Source organism: Felis catus, chromosome B1 (genome assembly GCF_018350175.1).
Source record: "Felis catus isolate Fca126 chromosome B1, F.catus_Fca126_mat1.0, whole genome shotgun sequence".
NCBI classification, from domain to species: Eukaryota; Metazoa; Chordata; class Mammalia; order Carnivora; family Felidae; genus Felis; species Felis catus.
Window position 1 is genome coordinate 84,113,700 of NC_058371.1, and position 21,606 is coordinate 84,135,305.

A 21,606-nucleotide genomic window follows, 5' to 3' on the forward strand; every position below is an offset into this window, starting at 1 on the left:
AGAGGGCCACATAGTAAGAATGTGAGCGTGATCTCAGGCATGGAGTGTCAGTAGCAAGAAACTAGCTGATATTTGGCAAGAAAGAGGGGACCTCAGTCATTCAGGCACAAGGAAATAAATTCTACCAACAACCTGAATGAGATAGGAAGTGGACTCTTTCCTAGAGCTTCCATGAGGCAGGAGAATTCAGTGCATCCTACATGATGATTTCATTCTTGTGAGACCCTGAGCTCAGGACATGATCCATACTTCTGATCTTTACACTGTGAGTTTGTGGTCATTTGTTGTGCAGAAATGTAAAAAGAATGAATACCTCTCTTACTTAGTCTTCTTGTATGCTCTTTCTACCCTACCCAGCTTTAGCCATAATGGTTCTTTCTCTTCCTTGAATATGGGGACCAGGTTCCAAGGTTTTTGGACCATCTGTTTCTTCTGCCTGAAAAGATTTTCCCCCAAGAAAGATATGTGACTTACTTCCTTACTGCCTTTAGGTGTTTGTTAAAATGGCATTGTATTAGAGAGTTCTTTTCTAACCACTGAGTATAAAGTAGCAGCCCCAACCTGATGCTCATCCACCTTCTTTCCCTGCTTAATTTTTCTCCATGGAATTTATCATATTCTAATGTATCATTTGTTTCTTTATTTGTTGAGTTCAAATTCCATGAGAGCAGGGATTTTGGTTTTGTTTTCTGTTGCAACAATCCTTGTGCGTGGAATAGTGCTTACAACATAGTAGGTCCTTAATAAAAGTTTGTAAATGAATTCATATTTTCTGGTTTTTGAACTTATTTTTAAAGGATTTTTGGTTTAAAATGTTGTCATATTAAAGGAGAAAAAATATTTTTAAAACCACAAGATTTTATAGCTTAATAAAAGAATATAACGCAGATCCAAATGCAATTAAGCATAAAAATATAGACACTAAGAATTGCTTGGTTTCAGAGTGCATGCCCCATGGTGCAATTTAAAGCTTAGTGAATTTCTTACTACATAGGTTTGAAAAACATTATAGTCTAAAATTATGTTTATACACTGTAAAACTTTGACCATATACTGTATAACTTTTTTAATTCTAGCTTTAAAAAAAATCTCTTAGCACTGTTTCCTACTATTAAGGAACTGGCATAAACTACAAAGCACAACACAGATAAAAATATACATAATTCAAAATTTGAGTATTAAGTACTGACCCATCATTAGTATTTATTGCTAATTATTTAATAATTGCCTCCTTTAATTCTCCATGCCTGCTATTTTTGGAATGTTTTCAGAATGTCTCATAATATTTTGATTGGTTTAGTGACATTTGCAAACCATTCTTGTAAAGAGTTTCTGTTCCAGGAGCATGTCCATTTTGAGTAAGAAAAAAATGGTCTTAAAAATGTATGTATGTATAATCTTTGCTTTCAAATAATGTCTGAAGCAATCTATGCATGACCTCATATGGTTACTTTCTCCCTGCTATTTCCTTTCTCTTCTAATGATCTCTGCTTCTAATGATCTCTCAATCTTCTTTCTTTCTCTTACTCAAAATAAAAATTCAAACAAATAAATGTAATAAAATAAGTTGACACAACAAAAACCCTTAGCAATAGTTTGTCTTTTGTAGGTCTAAATGTGAGTAATTTTAGTTGGTAGGTTCATCCCATGAATGGGAATCATTGGTTTGGGAAACTCACTGAACTTCCTGCATGAACACCTTCCTCTCTAGTCTGATGAAATGTTCCCCATGGTTCATGTGGATTTTTTCTCTCACATATGACGTTTCTATGTCAGCATATATCTTGAAAGTATAGAGCATGGGATAAATTGACACTTTGACTTTGCTGTTTCAAGTCAGTATTGGAAGATTTGGTTCACATAGAATAGGATAACCTTTTAATGATTTGGATTCTCTATTCCCAGACTGAATGGCTGTTTTTATTTGCTGTTAATTTATTATCAGAGAAAATGGCTGTGTCCTTTCTAATTTATTGTATTTTATAAATTAACATACAGTAAAATTGACTTTTTATTGTTATATGGTTCTAGCTATTAACACATGTGTGGATTCTTGTAAACACCACCACAGTCAAGAAACAGAACTGTTTTCACCACAGTGAATCTCTCTCCTACTTCCCTGTTAATTCACACTTCCACCCACCCTAACCCCTCTGACCACAATGTATGTTCTCTATTACCATAGCTTTTTCATTTCCAGGACATATAAATTGAATCATAGAGTATGTATCTTTTTGAGACTGGCTTCATTCACCCAGTCCAATGCCTTTGAAATTCGTCCAAGCTATGTGTATCAACAGTTTTGGTTTGGGTTTTGTTTTTTAATTACTAAGCGGGATTCCATTATATGGTTGTAAGATAGTTTGTGTAACCATTCACATTAAAGGATATTTTGGTTGTTTCTAATTTGGAATGATTATGAGAGAGCCTTGTAAAATATTCATGTGTAGGTTTTTCTGTGACCCTAAATTTTCATTTCTCTAGGGTAAATATGATTGGAATTTCTGGGTCATATGGTAAGTGTATATTGAGTTGTATAAACACCCAAGATGTTTTTGTTTTTTTTTCCCACCAGCAGCGTATGAGAGTTTCAGTGGTTCTGCATCCTCATCAGTCATCCTAAGGCATATAGTGACATCCCATAATGCTTTTAATTTTCACTTCCCTGTTGACCAATGACACTGAATGATTTTCCATGGCTTATTTGATATCTGAATATCCTCTTTTGAAACATGTTGGTTCACTTTGCCCATTTATTAATTAGGTTGTTCCTTTTTTTTTGCTGTTGAGTTTTGAGGACTCTTTATGGGCTTTGGAAGCAAATTCTTTGTTGGATACATAATATGCAATTATTTTCTTCTAGTCAAATGCTTGTCTTTTCATTCACATAACAATATCTTTCACAGAGCAAAAGTTTTCAATTTTGATGAGGTTCAAATTACTGATTTTTTTCCTTTTTAGATTTTGCTTTTGTCATATTTAAGAACACTTGACTAAACCCAATTCATGAAGATTTTTTTCTTATATCTATATCTATATAAAAAGTTTTAGACATTCAGGTCTGTGAAGCATTTTAACTTTTGTTTCAGTTGTGAAGTCAAAACAAAGGTTCATTTTTTTTCCCAAATGGATGTCTAATTATTTCAATACCATTTGTTGAAAGGACTAGTCTTTTTTATTTAATTGATCATAACTTTGTCAAAAAATAATTGATCATGTTGCCTCTGTATTGTTTCATTTATAAATATATTTTCCCTTTCACCAACACCACATAGTTTTGATTACTGTATATTTACAATAAGTCTTAAAATCAGTAAATGCAAATTCTCCATTTTTGTTCTTCTTTCTTAAAATTACTCTGGCTGTTCTATTTATTTGCCCTGACTTACAACTTCTTGAATTAGCTTATCAATATCTACAAAAGATCTTGTTGGGATTTTGATTAGTATTTTATTAAATGTATAGATCAATTTGGGGAGAACTGGCATCTCTATAAAGTTGAGTCTTCGAATACATGAACACTATCTGTCTTGCCATTAATTTAGAACTTCTTTAATTTCTTCCATCCGCATTTGTAATTTTCAGTATATAAATCTTATACATCTTTGCACTTAGGCATTTTGTTTGTATCTACCATAAATGATAATTTTTTTTATGTCAGTTTCTATTTGTTCACTGCTAGATGTTTGTGAGCTGAACTTACGTCCTGTGAAACCTCATACAGTACTTTCAATATCACTCACATTTTCAAAGCTTTTGTTGTATCATTAAGACCTGTCCTTCATCTTTGTCACTCAGTTGACAGTCTGAGACCTGGGGGGTAGTCGAGTCCATAAATTATTTCTCAAAGTCTCTGATATTCTATTTAGATTCATGCATGCACAGCTTGAGGTGAGGCCAGGTATTTATGAACAATATTAAGAAGTCCCTTTCCTGACCTCCTTCCTCTTCACACTATCCCTGGCACGTTCCTGTTTCCTGTGGCTTCCCGTTTGATCCTCCAGCCAGAAAGCTGGGGTTTTATTTATTTATTTATTTATTTTTATTTCTGCTATGCAACTGTACCCTCTTCAGGGACCAAGAAGCAGAAGAACAGAGAGAGATAAAAAGTAAAGGGATTCACCCTACACCCTTACGATGTCAATTGCAATCAGAGAGGAGACTTTCCTTCCTTCATAGTATTCAGCCTCCTGCAATTCCTCTTTGCTGTCACTTTTACTGCTGCCCCCACTGGATTACTTGGGGGCTGGGATGTGAGAAAGTGGAAAAAATAAAAATGAAAACCATTCTTCTGAGTGTTGGGAAACCCATTTTATATTCCTTGTGCCAGAATTTGAGGGCTTCTCCTGGAGTTCTCTCTGTTTGCACCATTGACCACCTCTAGGCTTAGGGCTCTGTTGAGTCCAGATCAGGAGCTACCAGAAAAGGGGAAATGGTAAACTCACTGCTGGCTCAGTGGTATTTAAAATTCTGATCTACCCCAATATTCCTGGTGCTATATACTTTGAGTCTTCAAACAGCTACTCTGTCCATCTGTCCAGGTTTTATAGCTGCATTCGGTGGATGCAGGAGGGTAGAGTGTACTTACTCCCTCTTACCTACAACTCATTATGTACCAGTGGGCAGCTCTTGATATCCTATTATTTTTAATATACGTTTGGTTGCCTACGAATCCTGACAAATTCATTCACAAGATGCCGATCTTGTTTTCTCACCTTGTTTACAGGATATGTCTTAAGTTTAAAGATGTATTTTATACTTCACCTTTACATTGAATCAACAAGTTTCCAAACATAACTTATCATATATTTTTGTAATAAAGTCATAAAGAGGGTAAGATATGCTTTAACTTATTTCTATTAGGATAATTACTTATATTTAAATAGTACTATTTTTAGCAATAAAGAAGATGCTATGAGCCAATGAGTCTGAAAATTGAAGAAATGTATTTGTGATGTACTCTTGAAGCTTTGTGGCCCAGACTGTACAATATAGTAGTCACTGCCATACATTAAAGCAGTTTTGTACTTACACTTAAGATCTTTTGTTTTTGGTCACATAAATCTTGTGGGATAAGTAGGATGGCTTACTATCTTCATATTTTATAGCTGGGGACATCTTTATAGATGCTATGTTGCTTGCTCATGGTCACATAGCTGTTTACTGTAAAGTAACCAAGGACTTTGTTACTCAAAGTTTACTGCACTGCTCACTAAACCATACTCTGTTATTTAATGGTGTGTGATGGCATAGATAAGTTTGAACCAAAAACACCAAGTTCCCCAAAACCCTTGACAAGTACTGATATAAGGCCTTTAAAGACAGGCTATACTGCAGTCTCTCTGGGCAGGCATTAGACAATGTCTCAGGACCTTTAATAGAGGAAAGAGAATAATATGGTGACATTTAATAATAGAGGAAAGAGAATAATATGTACTTTAATAAGAAAGCCTGACAGGAATGCCTGGGTGGCTCAGTTGGTTAAGGGTCTGACTCTTAATTTCAACTTAGGTCGTGATCTCACAGTTCGTGAGTTCAAGTCCCACGTGGGGCTCCATGCTGATAGTGCAGAGCCTGCTTAGGATTCTCTCTATTCCTCTCTCTCTGCCCTTATCCCACTCATGCTCGTGCTCTCTCTCTCTCTCTCTCTCTCTCTCTCTCTCTCTCAAAATAAATAAATAAAAACTTAAAAAAATAAAATAAAAAAAGAAGAAAACTTGGGACGCCTGGGTGGCTCAGTCGGTTGAGCTGCCGACTTTGGCTCAGGTCATGATCTCACAGCTCATGGCTCTGTGCTGACAGCTGACAGCTCAAAGCCTGGAGGCTGCTTTGGATTCTGTGTCTCCCTCTCTCTCTGCCCCTCCCCTGCTCACACTCTGTCTCTGTCTCTCTCTCTCTCAAAAATAAATAAACATTAAAAAACATTTTAAAAACAAAAAAAAAAGAAGAAAACTTGACATGGATGGAATGCAAGAGAAGGCTCATGGAAAGTGAAAGTAGGTTCTTCAAGCGTAATGAAACAGAGGTGAAAAAACTGCTTGGGATGTTACCGTTGTGAAGGGACATGTGTAAGAGACATTCTAGAGGACTAGTCAGCAGGGCTTAATGACTTATCAGAAGGTAGAGGCAAGACACAGGTAGAGATGGAATATTCTATGGCATATTTTTCTTTGGAAATGATATGCTCTTGACGTGTGTGAGTTGGAGTTTGAGGAACAGTTTAGTTTCAAGCTTACAGAATGTAAAATATCAGGACAAAAGGAATTTGGAGTTCTAGACCAGGTTAAAGAATTTCTATCCCTGCTGAAAGAAGTTAGAGTAGGGAATGTAGAATTATGATAGATCCTCATACACGGGATACTTGAATTGTAATTATGGATGGAATTTCTGAAGGCCAACTTTATAATGAGAAAACCAGAGACCAAAACTTGGAGCGTATAAGCTATAATGTTAAGAACTACTGAAAGTTTTATTTAAGTAATAGTTTGAAAGTATTTTATGGCTTCTGACATTTATGAATTTCAGCCAGAATAGAGGTGTGCTTAGTTATACATACTTAAATAGAACTCTCACTTCTTTCAGCCCTGAGTAAATCTAGCATCGCCAGGTAAAATGTATTCACCAGAAAGATCGTCAGGATGCACTCACTCACTAACTCTATTTGTTTACCTTTGTTTATTTTCTTGTCTGGGTGAAATTTGTATTTCTCAGGTCCATGTCTAGACAGTTTAAATGCAAGGCACGTCTCACAGCTGAAGATCCTGTGCATAGCACAGGACTACTTTATATTCACAAAAACTGGCAGTGCTAATGATGGTTTCTCCCTAGATGTTTACAGAGTCATTTGTTGGTTTGCATCTCTGTGGCATTTCCAAAACAGAGGAGTTATTTATATGCTGCTGTTTAACATTTCCAGAGTTTCTTTTTTTTCTTTTTCTTTTTCGTTTTGCTCTAGTAAGGATAGTGTAGTAGGTGGTGAAGAAGTCTAGAGGAAGAGTCATTAAATTTTCCTTTGTTAGAAGACTGTTTTACACTCCCTTTCATTCAGTCCTCTAAAAGTGTATGTTTCTGCATGTGATTGAATATTTCATTAGAAAGCATTAGGGGAGGTATTTTAAAGGCAGATTTTAAAGAACCTTAACCAGTAATCTACTCTGCATGCTGAAAATCTGAGTGATAAAGGAATGTAGACTTGTATTGCTGAAAATCTCGTTTGCCTTCCATCTTGTTGGCATGGTTAAATACTAGTGCACAGAAGCCTCCCCCCCGACACACACACAAATCTTATTTGCAGAGGATACATTCCAAGACCCCCAATGGAAAATGTGGATAGTACCAAACCCTATATATACTATGTTTTTTCCTATACATACCTACCTATGGAAAAGTTTAACTTATTAGTTAGACTCAGGAAAAGATTAACAAGAACAATAATAAAACAGAGCAATTATAATAATATATTGTAATAATTGCTATGTGAATGTGGTCCCTGTCTCACAGAATATCTTACTGCATTGTACTTACCCTTCTTCTTGTGATGATGTGAGTTGATAAAATGCCTACATGATGAGATGAAGTGAGGTGAATGACAGAGGTATTGTGACCCAGGCTACTGTTGATTTTCTGATGATATGTCAGAAAGAAGAACATCTGTTTCGGGACCACAGTTGATGGGCAACCAAAACCTCAGAAGGCGAAGCTGTGAAAAGTGAAACCAAGGATAAGAGGGACTACTATATTTGCTGAATTTAACTAGGAACTTTGATGTTGTGATCAAAATACTTTATCGGCCATGAACTATTCATCTTTTACTTCTCTTACAGCTTTCAGCATTAAACAGTGGTAATGACCTGTCAAGTGACTGAAATGGCAGTTTTTTGTTGTTGTTGTTCATGTAGATTGAGATAGTTATTTATTACTGCAGTCTGTTCTTATTGCCATATAAATTGCTAGGAAAGTGTGTAAAGATCACTTTTGTTTCTTAGCTCAGTCAAATTTGTATCCTTGTAAAAATGCCAAGATGCTGTGCTGTAAAGGCAGTAAAATATGTATGTATGCATTGGATATTATAAGAAAAACTAGCCCTTTTATTTGACTCCAAGCGTTAAGGTATTTGCCAGGTTTCTCATGACTTTGGCCTCTTTGGTTTGTTTTGGGGGAAGGTAAGATGGGAAGGTGGGAAGTGAGGGGAGGCTAGAATGTACCTGATATTTTCCCCAAGGCTGTATCAGCCCGTGATGGCCTATGGTGCCCATGATAGAATCATATGATGCAATCACAAGGGTGACCAGGGCACTGGGCTTGAGTGCTGGTATTAGAGAATAGCTATTAGAGACCAACTCTTTGTTTTGCAGCGAAGAAAACTGAAATTCAGAGAGCTGAAGTGATGTCTCATTGGTCACATAGCTAGTTAGCAGTTGAACTGCAAGTAACACTTGGATTTCTTGGTTCCTAGCCCAGACATGTCTTCTATATATCTTCCATGCAGATACAGTGATTTCCGCTAGATAAAATTCAGTAGAATTTTGGTGATAAATAATAGTTAAGCTATTATTACTAGCCTCCTGAACCTGATGGGTGCTAAATTGAAAGCATAATTAAACATTTAATAATGAATGTTTTTTCTAAATGTGTAGGAAATCACCTTTGACGTAGCCTTTGGAAACATGAAATAGATATTTCAATCATGACTCCCCTGATTGAAGAGAAGTGTTGAATACCCATACTCTGTGTGTGTTAAATTGTTGCAGAATAAATAGAAAACACCTTCTACCTTTTATGTTCTAGTTCATCGACAGGGTGAACCATACTTTAGGTGTCTTGGATTCAGCTCTTTAGTTTATAATTTGGATGCCCCATTCTTTGTCGTCCACAAATGTCAGATGAAGAGACTTGCTTTAGAGTAGTTAGAGCTCCCTATCCAAAATTGTTTTGGAAAAAAAAAGATTTTAGAATCATTCTAGAGTCCCTAGATTGAGCAAGCTCCTTGCTTTGATTCTAATCTGGGACTATTTGGAAGCCTATAGGAGATAAAATGAAGTAGGAAACCCTGAAGGCATTAAAATTCTTTAAAAAGTAGCCAGATAATTGTTTTAAAGGGAATAGAGAGAGCTATAGTTCAGAAGCTTACTCTCATAGTACATCGCTTATTCATTCACTTTTGCACTTTGGAAGGTTCAGCTGCATTGTAATTAGTTATAAACCTGTGTTCTTTGAGCTACTAAGAGTGTAAGCTTCATAATATCATCTGTTAATTCTAATTCTTTGCATCTCTGGTGAGCACTCAATCACTGTTGAAATGCATGTGCCATGGGATCCTGTAATCTCTTACTATAGTCTTAGCTGCCTATTTTAGGAACATTCCTGAAGAGGATCGAATTAAATATGATACATTAACGACATCACAGTCTATTCCTGCTGCTGCTGTGGCTACTCTTACCACTGTTGCTGGTACTACCACTACAGTTACTACTACGACTATTCCTGCCACTGCTCTACCACTAGGACAAAGAGGAGGGCTGGCAGGAAAGAGCATTCATCTCATAGAAGGCATTGTGCTGAACACTTGACATAAATCATGCCACAATTTAATCCTTACAAGAAAATTCTCAGTCTCCATTTTACAAAGTGTCATGAGGTTAAGTTCTTTGCCCAGGTCATGCAGCTAGCAGGTAGCTCAAAACTCCTGCTTTCACGCTTTTAACAACTATGGCATATATTGTTTTATTACTCAGTCCTGCGGTGAGGGGTGGGGGTGTGAAAAATGTACCCTCGGCTTCAAATAATTATGGCATTATTTGGTTTAGTGCATTGAAAAAATGTAGACAGTAACACATAGGCTTTGCATTCCTAGAAATTCAGCTAGCTCAATTTGCTCAAGCAAAACATTTCTAAACAACTCCTATGTGAAGAAAAAGATGTCTGTAATTGTTATTGATGATCCACTTGGGGGAAAAAGAACCTGCAAACCTCTAGAAAAAGCTGAGTAGTGCCAATGAAAGCTCTTATTAAACTCTTTAATTAATAACTATCAGTACTGAATAACTGTGCCGAGTTAAGTCACATCATGATTTATGACAAGTTAATATGTCATTTTCAAGTGGGAAAATGGTATAATGAATTTTTTAAAACTATCCCAGAATTGGAGCTGATGCAGTTTTTCACAAATCATAGATTATAATGCCATCCATATACGTATCTTCTTTATGATGAATGTTTAAAGTTTCTGTATTAAAATTTCAAATAATTGAGTCAATATGATTTCCACTGATTTTAAAGTCACCAAAAAGCATTTTATTTCATATGTTACTAAGAAATCTTAATACACCACTTAACAAGTAAAAGACTTTTCTTTATGTACACATTTTTATTTTATTACATTATGACATTGGGTATGCATTTGTCACCAGAATTTTACTCTTTCAATTTTCTTAGAAACATACTTCAAAGGGTATACTTTATTATTTTTGTTTTTTGAGAAATACCTACCATGATCTAGTAACATAATTGGGTTTCATTTTCACCTAACACATTCATTACTTTAATTAGCATTTTGCTAAACTACTTCATAAAAATGTTCCTAATCCTCTTTTCTGACTTCTTTGGTAATAATATCATGACACTTAGAAGGAATTGGTTGAAAGAAATACACTATTTGTATCCTAGTTAAAGATAAAAACAAATTTCAGAAAAAAACATGATGGAAGAATGTGAAGCATTGCATTTCTGTTAGTCAGTTAGACCTAGAAAGAAGTTATAGCAAAATGGCATGCCTAGGAGGTGGCTTGCTACCTATTTTCAAAATAAGATTCAAGGGGAAAATATCATTATGTGTCACACTGTTCCAATGGTATGATGGCACTATTTATTCTATGTCTTTTCTTGTCCAGGAAAAAAAATTAGAGAACCTTAAAGGATGGTGGTTATTAATTTTATTTTTATCTTTCATTATTGTTAATCAGAAAATTCACTGAAGACATTAATGATGGCAAAAATCTTTAATACAATTATCATCATCATTAAATAGAGAAGTTTTTCGGTGACCAACAAACAGACTTGAAGGAGCTAGAAACCTGGATTTCTTGTTTTGCCATTTTGTTACCTTAATGTTTATTTATTTTTGAGAGAGAAAGAGACAGAGTATGAGCTAGAGAAGGGCAGAGAGAGAGGGAGACACAGAATCCCAATCAGGCTCCAGGCTCTGAGCTATCAGCACAGAGGCGGACACGGGGCTCAAACCCACGAACTGTGAGATCATGACCTGAGCTGAAGTCTGGCACTTAACTGACTGAGCCACACATGCACCCCGCCATTTTGTTACCTTAGATAAGACTTTTCATCTTTCTGAGTCTCTGATTCTTTATTTGATTAAGTTATAGGTTGCACTAAATTATCTCTAGCGTTAATTTCTGTTCTGCATGTACCTTAAATTTCTTCTGTTTACTGGAAGAGAATTTCCTTTACCTCATCTCTTAGAAAAATGAAGGGCTCCTGGGTGGCTTAGTCGGTTAAGTGTCCGACTTCGGCTCAGGTCATCATCTCACAGTCCGTGGGTTCGAGCCCCACGTCTGGCTCTGTGCTGACAGCTCAGAGCCTGGAGCCCTGCTTGGGATTCTGTGTCTCCCTCTCTCTCTGCCCCTCCCCCGCTCACATTGTGTCTGTCTCTGTTTCTCTCTCAAAAATAAACATTAAAAATAATTTAAAAAAAAAGAAAAATTATGTTAGGGAGAAGGCACAGAATCAGATTTTGTGGCCAGTGGTCCAATCAGAGAGGAATATAAGGATGTTTATACTCTCTCCTATTTTATTCAGCTGTAATCTCTATAACAGATTTGCACAACATTCCATGCAGTTGGCATAGAGGAGCCATGGTTTCTGCTGTTGTGGGGGATGTGGTGTTGCCAAGCAGGACACCAATCCATGATATTTGTGTCTACTCCTAAGTGCCGGGAGGAGGTGTCCCCTTCATGAGGTAGCTTTTGACACTCCATATACTTACCTCTTAAGTTTGTGGTTAACTTTTCTTTTTTAATTAAAAATAATACCAACACTGTTAACTTGTTTTGATGTATTTTATGCAGATTTGTTTAATTAAGACCAATGAAGGTAAATAGCACTATTTGTGGTTTTCAGAAACAAACATGTTTGGGCATATTTTAAGGAGAGAGAAGATTCTTACCTTTCCATTTCATTTATTTTTGGTTGCAGAACTTCAGATGGTGGCAAAGTTGTTGGCACCATAGAAGTCAGTGTCGTGAAGATGGGGGAGATTGAGGATGGGGAAGCCGACCACATCACGACAGATGTGCAGGGACAAAAGGTAGGGTCTCAGTCAGCATAATGCACAAATTAAATTAGAAATGATCAGTTTTGCCAGATGCCTGAATTATCAACACGTCTGTGCAGTTGAAATCTCATTATTTCAAGGCAAAATGAGAAGTCACCTCTGGAATGGGAGTGCCAGAAGTATGTTTCATCCACTGAACCAAAGTGTCTGTTTGCATGGAACTATGCAAAGCCATGCGCCGTTCAGAAACCCCTTCTTCTTCGCCCTGGCTCCTGTGTTGACACTGCCTCCTCTCAATTGGAACAAAAATATTGATCACTGTTGCATTCTGCCCTAATTAACCCTAAGCAAAATGCACAGAAGATTCTGGGAGGGCTATCGCCAAAAGTAACCACTTCTCTACTCTCAAAACCCTCTTTAGAAAGAGACGCAAGTTGAATTTAGATTTCATCTTTATGTGAAGGAGAGCAGATTTGATAATGTTGTGCCTGATGAAATTGCAGAGAGAGAAGTAGAAATAGCATAAAATGGAAGGGGCAGCTTTGGAGGAGGGGCAATGGCAGCTAGAGGTGAAGCAGCTTCCTTGAAGCTGAGGATAAAGGTCCCCAGTGCATATCAATAGGTGTCCAGGATTTTGGCTTTCTTTTATCTAAGAAAGAGAAATTTAATATAAGAATTAACTTAAATTCCTGTCTTAGGAATGCAATTGCCTACTTTATTGAGACACAGTGGATAGACTTACAAACTGCCTTTTTTTCAGGAAAGACTTTGTATATACACTATAATTCCTACCTTTTCATAAATAAGCATTCTCTAATGATAAGACCTATAGTGACTTACTTTCTGGCTTAGTGTCCCTTATCTAGGGTCATATTTGATTTTGGATGCTGAGGAAACATCTACATGGGAAATGGTGTTTATCTAATATAACGAATTATTAATTTTATAAAAGAAACCCAAGACTGCTCCTCAAAAGAATATTATTCTTGCCCTAGAATGAGCTTGGGTCTTACCTGCTGCAGCAAGCCTTGTGCTTCTCTGTTCCCCTACTCTCCCTCAAAACATATCAAAAATCATGAAAATATTCCAAGGAGGCTCAAAGTTCGAATCCATTTGCCTGACAATGTGAGGGCTGTTGTGAGTTTTGCAGCAGATTCTCTTAAGATCTGTGTGTTCAGAACCCCAGTTGTGGCTCTTAGGATGTGTGCACCTGGGACCCCAATTATGGGGTCCCTTCATTCAATCCTTGTTTCCTTTAGAGTTCTATATAAAACTTGTGTTAGTCACCACCACATGAACGCTTGTATCAAGATTAAGGAGGAAAGATTTGGAGGCCAAGTGGGAGACTGAGAACAGAAAAAGGCAGATAATTGTGCCTTGTCCTGTGGCAGTATGCCAGGAGACCAGTAGAAGAAACACTTCCTGTTTCAAAGGAGTACTACTTTGCCTGCTCCAAGCTAATAATAGATTATTATTAGATTATTAGATTAATAGATTAATAGATTATTAGCTACCTCTCTAGTTTTCTCAAAGCTTGCCCACCCCCTGACTCCTTTCCTGGGTTGCTATTATGAGGTAGGACAAATTGAATCATACTCTTCTCATAAACAGAGAACTAGGTACCCAGGAATACACCTCCCCAAAGCCCCACATAATGTTTCTGACTTAGTAATGTGAACTTGAAAAGACTTAACTGCACTGTTCTGGAAATAGGAGGTGGCAGTGTCAGCACACACCATGTACAAGTCGTAAGTTGACTACAATGATAAATGTGCTAATCATTGTTGGCATTAGTTCTGTCCTGTCTGGGTTCTTAGTAAACATTGACCTTTCATGCATTTTTAATAAAGTTACTATAAATGTTGCTGGCAATCCTTCAGAATACTCATGGTTCAGTGAAAAACATGTAGTAATGTCCACTAGGTATGACATTTAGAAGAATTACGTGGAAATAACTTTATCTCAGTGGCTTACAAAGCATGATTAGAATTTTCTGGGATGTTTGTTAGAAATGCAAATGCAGGGACTCTTTTTGCAAATATGCTAAATCCAAATCTGTATGAAGTGTATTAACACAGTCCACGAATGGTGACTTAAGTCCTGAATGACTAAAACATGTGAAAAGACAAAGTAACTGAAATAGATGTTATCTCTAAAACAACATCCCCCTCCTTACTTTGTGTGAATGGTGGAGAATGAAGTAAAACTAGCAGGACCAGAATTTTGTGGGTGAGTGACACAGGTTATCTCTCATGTATATTGAAATAGATAATAGATTAACACCTGTTTTATCAGCATGGGCTTCCATAATAAAATACTACACACTGAACAGCTTAAACAACAAAAATTTATTTTATCACAGCTCTGGAGGCTAGGAAGTCCCAGGTCAATGTGCCAGGTCAATGTGCCTTAGTTCTTGGTGAGAGCTCTCTTCCAGGCTTACAGACTTCTTGCTGTGTCCTCACATGGCCTTTCCTTGGCACATGTACACAGAGGCAGCAAGCTCTGGTGTCTCATCTTATAAGGACACCAGCCCTATAGGATTAGAGCCCCCACCCTTATCATCTTACCTAACTTTAATTACCTCTATAAAGGCCGTCTCCAAATACAGTCCCATTGGGTGTTGGGCTTCAACATAATGAATTTTGGGGAACAATCCAGTTCATAACAATATCCCTGACATAAAACTACATTTGAATCTTTAATCTCATATAACCTCCAGAGCATGAAATACAGTATAAATGAAAATCCAGATTCTGTCTTCTGCCATTAACTTACTTGTTGCCTCAAATCATATTATTACTTTACAGTTCTCATTAAGCAAAGATCATTCAGAAGGGCATTCACCATATCACACTGGTTTCAAACTTTTATTTTTTATGTACATGCATAGTAATAGAAGGCAAAGTGTTAAAATCTCATAGCTAAAGAAGGAAAATTTCACAAAAGAAGTAGTAACAACATTTTACAAAGCTCATATAGCAAATGGAATATTGCATTAGGTATTCACATTATTTTTTTTTAATTTTTGGAGTCATCTTTGACTCATTTCTTCCTCTCATACTCAAATGCTGTTAGTAAATTCTGTTGACTCTGACTTTTTTTTTAAGTTATGTTTTTACATTTATAAGTTTATTACCTTTTTTAAGGTTTATTTATTTTTGAGAGAGAGGGAAAGAGAGAGAGCATGAGCAGAGTAGAGGCCGAGAGAAAGGGAGAGAGAGAATCCCAAGCATGCTCCACACTGTCAGCACAGAGCCTGACATGGGGCTTGAATTCACGAACCATGAGATCATGACCTGAACTGAAACCAAGAGTTGGACACTTAACTGACTGAACCACCCAGTCGCTTTGACTTTGACTTTTAAATAAATCCAGAAACGAGTGACTTGTGAGTCCTTCACTCTTACAACATTGTCTGTTACAGACATTTTTACAGTAGTCTCTTAAATGTCCCTTCTTCCTCCTCCCCGACACCCCCATCATCATAGTCTATTCCTAGCAGAACACTTATTAAAATGTAGCACAAAACATGTCATTCCTCCAGTGGCTTCTCAACTCCCTGAAAGTGTGAACCTAAATGCTTTCAGTGTGTTGGCCCTCTCAGTGTGATGGTTCACCTCATCCTCTACTTCTCTTCCTTGCTTACTTTGATCCAGCCTCATTAGCTTCTTGGCTGTTCATTACACGTTCCAGGTAATGAAGGACCTTTCCAACTCAGGTCCTTCACCTTGGTTTTCAGTCTACCTTTGTAGTTTTTTTCCCCAGGTAACTATATACTTCATTCTCTCATTTCCTTCTGTTTTTTTTTTTTTTTTTTTCAAAATGTCACCTTCTCATTCTGCCTTCTCTGCCCTATATCCAAAATTTCCATGCCTACCTGAAAATTTCTGTCTCCTTTGTCTGCATTATTTTTTGTCCCTTGTACTTACCACTGTCCAGTGTCATATATATTTTATTTTTCTCATCTATTGTCTATTTCCCTCACTAGAATTAAACTTCATGAGAGAAAGACTTTTGTCTATTGTGTTCTTTCCTTTACCCTAGTACCTAGAAGAGAGCCTGGCACAGGGAAAGTGAGTGAATAAGTAAATGAAGTCATTTTTACCTTGAAGAAATAAAATCCAAAATTGTCTCCCTAGAAGTGATAATATTTGTCTATATAGAATGCTGTGTACAAACGGATCAGTCCATAAATAAAGACTGGAGTGAGAATGCAGTAAAGAGTGTAGAATTATGAAGGAAAGAGGAAGAAACTTTTCAAGAACAACCTTTGAATTAAACAGTCAAGGAAAAAATATGCTACTAGGGAAAGGAGAATGAGGAACCAAAAGCATCAAATCAGGTAATAGATGAGAAAACCCCATGTAAGTAACAGCCAAGAGGATCAAGTGAGACTTCCATAGCCCTCCTCTTTGCCCTGCCCACCCTCCCAGGGGCCTTGGCTTCTTGTCAGGACAGGACTGTTAACAGGCATCCTCCAGTGGGGCTTTGCTGGGGCTGAGATCACCTCCTGCCTTGTCTCCCCCTTTTGTGTAACATCTGTATTATATTTGAATGTGGCATACTACAAATGATCAAAGTAGTGGTGATTTCTATGAAAGGAGAGAAAAGCCTTACTTATTTATGACAGTGACAGAGATGATACAAGTGGAGTAATAATACATCTTCTTTTTACTATGAGCCTTGTCTGACTCATATTTTGGTGACTTGCTGCTCTCCTCAGGCTATTTCCCCCCCATATTTCGAAGTGGTGTTTTAACAAGATATTCATTAGCCACAGTCAGGGAAAGTGTAGACTCCTTGGATAGCTAAGGTCCATCTCAAAAAGCTCCATCCCTTTATTTTTCCCAAATATACAATTGAGAATAATATAACTGACTTAACTTACCTTATAAGATATTTGCAGACATATAATAGTCATCGTTCATTTATCAAAAAATACTGCCTTCTATGTCCTAGGCATTCTACTAGGTTCTGGATATTCAGCAATGAGACAAATAGACACAGATGCTGCCTTCCAGGGAAGTGAACAATCACAAAATAAACAAGTCATATAGTGTTGATCAGATGGTACTATACGCTATAAAAAAATAAGGGTACAAGGACTAGAGAATGTTGGCTGTGGCCATTTTATTTTGGATGATCATGGATAAACTCACTGTTAATATGATATCTGATCTGAAACATGCAGGAAATGAGGGAACAAGATGTGGATATCTGAGAGGAACAAGAATTCTAGTTAGAGTGAACAGCAAGAGCAAAAGCCCTGAGGTGGCAGTGTGCCTGTGTTATTAAAAGACCAGTGAGGAGGCCAGTGTGACTGGAATTGGGGGTTGAAGAGGAGAGTGATAGGAGTTGAGGATGAGGTCCACAGGCAGGGGAGACAGACTGTATGCTCCCTTATAGGCCATTAGACTCTGAACTAGATACAAATACAGTTGAGGATTTTTGAATATATGTACAAAATGTTATGATTGTTTGTGTTGAGTATGGCCTGAAAAGAAGGAAGGGCAGAAGAATGGAGCCTGTTGGTTGCAAAGATTCAAGGTACAAATGAAGATGGGTTGAATCAGGGTGGTAATTGATAGAGAAAGTGAAATGTGGCCAGACTGTAGGTACAAAGGAAAGTCAAAAGAACAGAATTACCATTTTTAGTGATAAGGAAAAGTGAGAGGAGCAGGTGCAGGAGCACCAGAGATTTTGAGATGTTAACTTTGCAATTCCTCTTAGACATCCAAGTGTAAATATATGAAGGCAGTTGGAGGTTTGAGTCTAGAATTCTTGTGAGATATCCAAGCTAGAATTATTGTTTGCAAGTAATTATAGTATCTGAATGGTATTATACACTCTTAAAATTTGAATTTATGTGGATTTTATCTGTTGATATTTACTGTACTAGAGATTTTGCTGACTTATATCTACATTTATCATATTAGAAATTCAAACAAGAAATGTTTAAAACAGAAGAGTACACAAGCCCACATACCATTAGCTGTCAAATGATTATGTAATAGGGCCTCTAGAAAATTCCACAATATGCTTATAAGAGAAAGAGAGAGGTAGACAAATAGTGTTTTAGTGTTATAATGAAAATGACTTTGTCTTCACCCTGTGCTAGATGCTGCAGAGGATGCAAAGACAAAGTTATCAGGCACTCCAGGAGATTCCAGACCAAACTTAGACAACCATGATTTAAGGAATAAACAAACTAACAAATGTGAAAGTGCTTAGCCAAGAGTCTGGTCTTTGCATCTTTCATGATCATTGTCCTTACGGTTTGGTTAACTTTCTAGCCCAATTCATGGCAAATTGGTTTGTTAGTTGATATTCAAAATCATTAAGCTCCAAGAATTTTATATATCTTATGTTTCTTCTTCTTGGCTATACTTACCAGTAGATGACATTTTTAAAAGCACTCATCAAAATCACTAGGCTTATGGTGCTATGGTGGTACAAAAGGCATGCGGTGTTTGTTATTCCTGCTCATAATCACAAATATGAAGTCATTACATTGAGAGCACCTACCATGTAAGTGCATAACACTGCAAATATCCATCATAATGATAGCAATAAACAGTATACATAGCTGGAGCCTCCTTAAGCACAGAGTCCACATCATTTTAATCTTTGCATTCTCTGTAATACCTAGCACAGTGGAAAAATGATTCTAGGGTCAGCTGTAAAATACTAAATAAAATGGCCTGGGGAAATAAGAAATGTGGTTCTTGGCTTCAAAAACTCACAACTTAAATAATGGCACAGATAGTACAGTCAGGAAACAATTGAAGAAAATAATTACTGAGTCCAAATATAAAAATATTTATCAATTTAGTAAATAATTGTTGGATATTTCCTATTATGTTACCAGGATTTAAATTTTGAGAGCATTCTGAATAGTAAAGCTTTAAAAAACAATAAAAGTTGCAAAATAAGAATGTTATGAGGTTAAAATTATCCTAAGTACCTGCCTTCCAGTGTAGATGGAAGATGCAGATGTATGAAAGTTATATGTCTGTATCCATTTGGTAAAATTATATAGGCCTTCTGTTAGGAAACAGAAAGTTGGTTTTGATTATGAAGAGGCACAGCTCTCTCCATGTAGAGAAGAAGCTTCTCAAGATAATAGCCTGATCCCTATGAATTATGGACTTCTTTACTAAAAGAGTTTAATCCAAACCATTCGTATAAATTATATTGTAGATGATAATCCTTTTTTGGAAAGGAGGATGGCTAATAGCTATTTACCTAGTTATTATGTGGAAGGATATCATGGACAAATCATGAAAGAATTTGAATACGAGTATGAGATATTGGATTTGATTGGATAGTAAATAACCATTATACATTTTCAAGCAGAGCACTGGTATGATGAATGTAATGTTTATGAAAGATTATTTTAACAGCACTATATAGGCTGCAAAGAGTAGAAGAAATATTGGAAGTAAGAGAAATAAAGAATTTTAAGTATATTCAAGCATCATTGCACATTGCTCTAGTGATTTGGGAAGTGCATTTCCTAAATAGCTATGGATTAAAAGAAAGGATCACCTTTGAGTTCTGGTTTGGTCAGGAAAATGATTTAGAGAACATCAAATTTTAAGAGCTGTTTGCAGTTATTCATTCTTTCAGTAAACTAGCCCTCAATAGAAGCACCAAAGAAATTATGAGATCACATTTTTCCCCATCAAGACATTTCCTGAGTATGTGATGAATGTTATGATGGGGGAATAAGTAGTGGATTATACAAATATAGACATAACGTTTAAATAAATCTTTTAAGTTATTTGTCTTTCTTCTAGAAATGTTTGACAGACATATACGTTCCATCATTAGCAGTGACCTCAGTGGCCATGATTCTCCAAGAGGACCAGTGCCTGGAGAAGGAATGGTGGAGGGAAACAGACAGGAAATAGCCCAAGCAATCTTGATACACCCTCCTGGGTTCTCTTGAGCCCTTGGAGTCTCTTGAGCAAAGCCTGCTTCCCTCAGAACTCACCAAAGAAGTTTCTGGTTTCTGAGTTTTCCTTTGTTTTTGTTTGCATTTATTTGTTTCTGTGTGATATATTTGCTCTAAAAATTCACTTTCCTCTTTCCTCAAACTACCACCCCCGTTTTTTTTTTTTTTTTTTTTTTTTGGCTAGCGATAGAAGGGAACTCATTTGAAGAAACAGATGCAGCGATGCTGGTGTCAGTCTGTGTGACAATAGGTCTCTTATCAACATCATGGGGCCAGAAAAGTTGCTTCCTCTGTTAATTCCAGTTTCATAGAAAGCTGAAGGGGGGTCCCCTCACTTAATGCTACATTGTCTGGGATATCGTTGCCCATGCATGCTTCACGCACGGCAACGTGCTCTTCTGTGTTTCTTCTCTGTCCAGAGCGGTGTTGGTTCTGTAAAAGCTCAGGAGCTTAACCTACTAATCATAGATTAATAGACCCATGATCTCTGGATCAGCTTATTTACAAATTACTTGTTTATAAATCAGCAACATATAAATCAGAGATCAATTTATTTATGATTTTTCCTCATACTTTATGAACAAGTGTTTACATTGTTTTGCCAGAGATGAAAATCTCCTTTTTGCCTTATGTCACTTGATGCTTCATCATATTTTATCTTTTATTTAAAGCTGTCCTTATTTAAAGCTGTCCTTTCAAATCTAGAAAATAATTTGCTTTTTATTGATCCCAAACTATCCCAGGTGACAGAAATATGAAACCATTCTGGTTGTCAAATGTGATTTGCTGTACTCAAAGCAGATTTCTGGCGTGTTGGGGACAATCCTTTTCCACTTTTTACTTTCTTTCCTAAGTAGTTTCCAGTAGAACCAAGATGTAGCCTATAATTATGTGATTCAATCAGATTATATATACATGTAAATAGGCACAAGTTAAACAGGCCTCATAGTAAAGATAAAGCTGAAAATAGTTTTACAAAAGTGTCTTGTTCAAAACTTTTTGAAACCATGTGCATAGCCTCATGTTTTGCAAACAAAATGGAAGCATTTCATTTCTTGATTTCGTTATTTTCAAATATGTGTTTTTTTCTTTTATTCTTTCCTAGTGTGCACTGGTGTGTGAATGTACAGCCCCAGAAAGTGTGAACGGAAAAGATAACTTACCTTTTTTGAATGCAGGTATGTACCTCAGTTTTGGAAACTGATATTAGTTTCATATAAACGTAAATTTTAATTTCCCATGAACTCAATACTGAACGTGGGCAGCATTCTCACAGAATCATTTGTGAACACTTAGTAAATAAATTGGTAATCATGAGAAGTAACCATCATCTGTGGAGCGAGGATAGACTTGACAATTC

At 36.6% G+C, this 21,606-nt stretch overlaps 1 protein-coding gene across 11 annotated transcripts in view; it reads left to right on the forward strand.

Annotated features, from left to right (window-relative positions):
- The window catches only part of INPP4B (inositol polyphosphate-4-phosphatase type II B), a 764,537-nt gene that overhangs the window by 530,942 nt on the left and 211,989 nt on the right, over positions 1 to 21,606 (forward strand). For all 11 annotated transcript variants that reach the window (XM_045055824.1, XM_019828926.3, XM_045055818.1 and 8 more), the window contains 2 exons: positions 12,208 to 12,319; positions 21,352 to 21,424. In XM_045055824.1, coding sequence (XP_044911759.1) covers positions 12,208 to 12,319; positions 21,352 to 21,424 — 185 coding nt within the window. The remainder of the gene's footprint in view (positions 1 to 12,207; positions 12,320 to 21,351; positions 21,425 to 21,606) is intronic.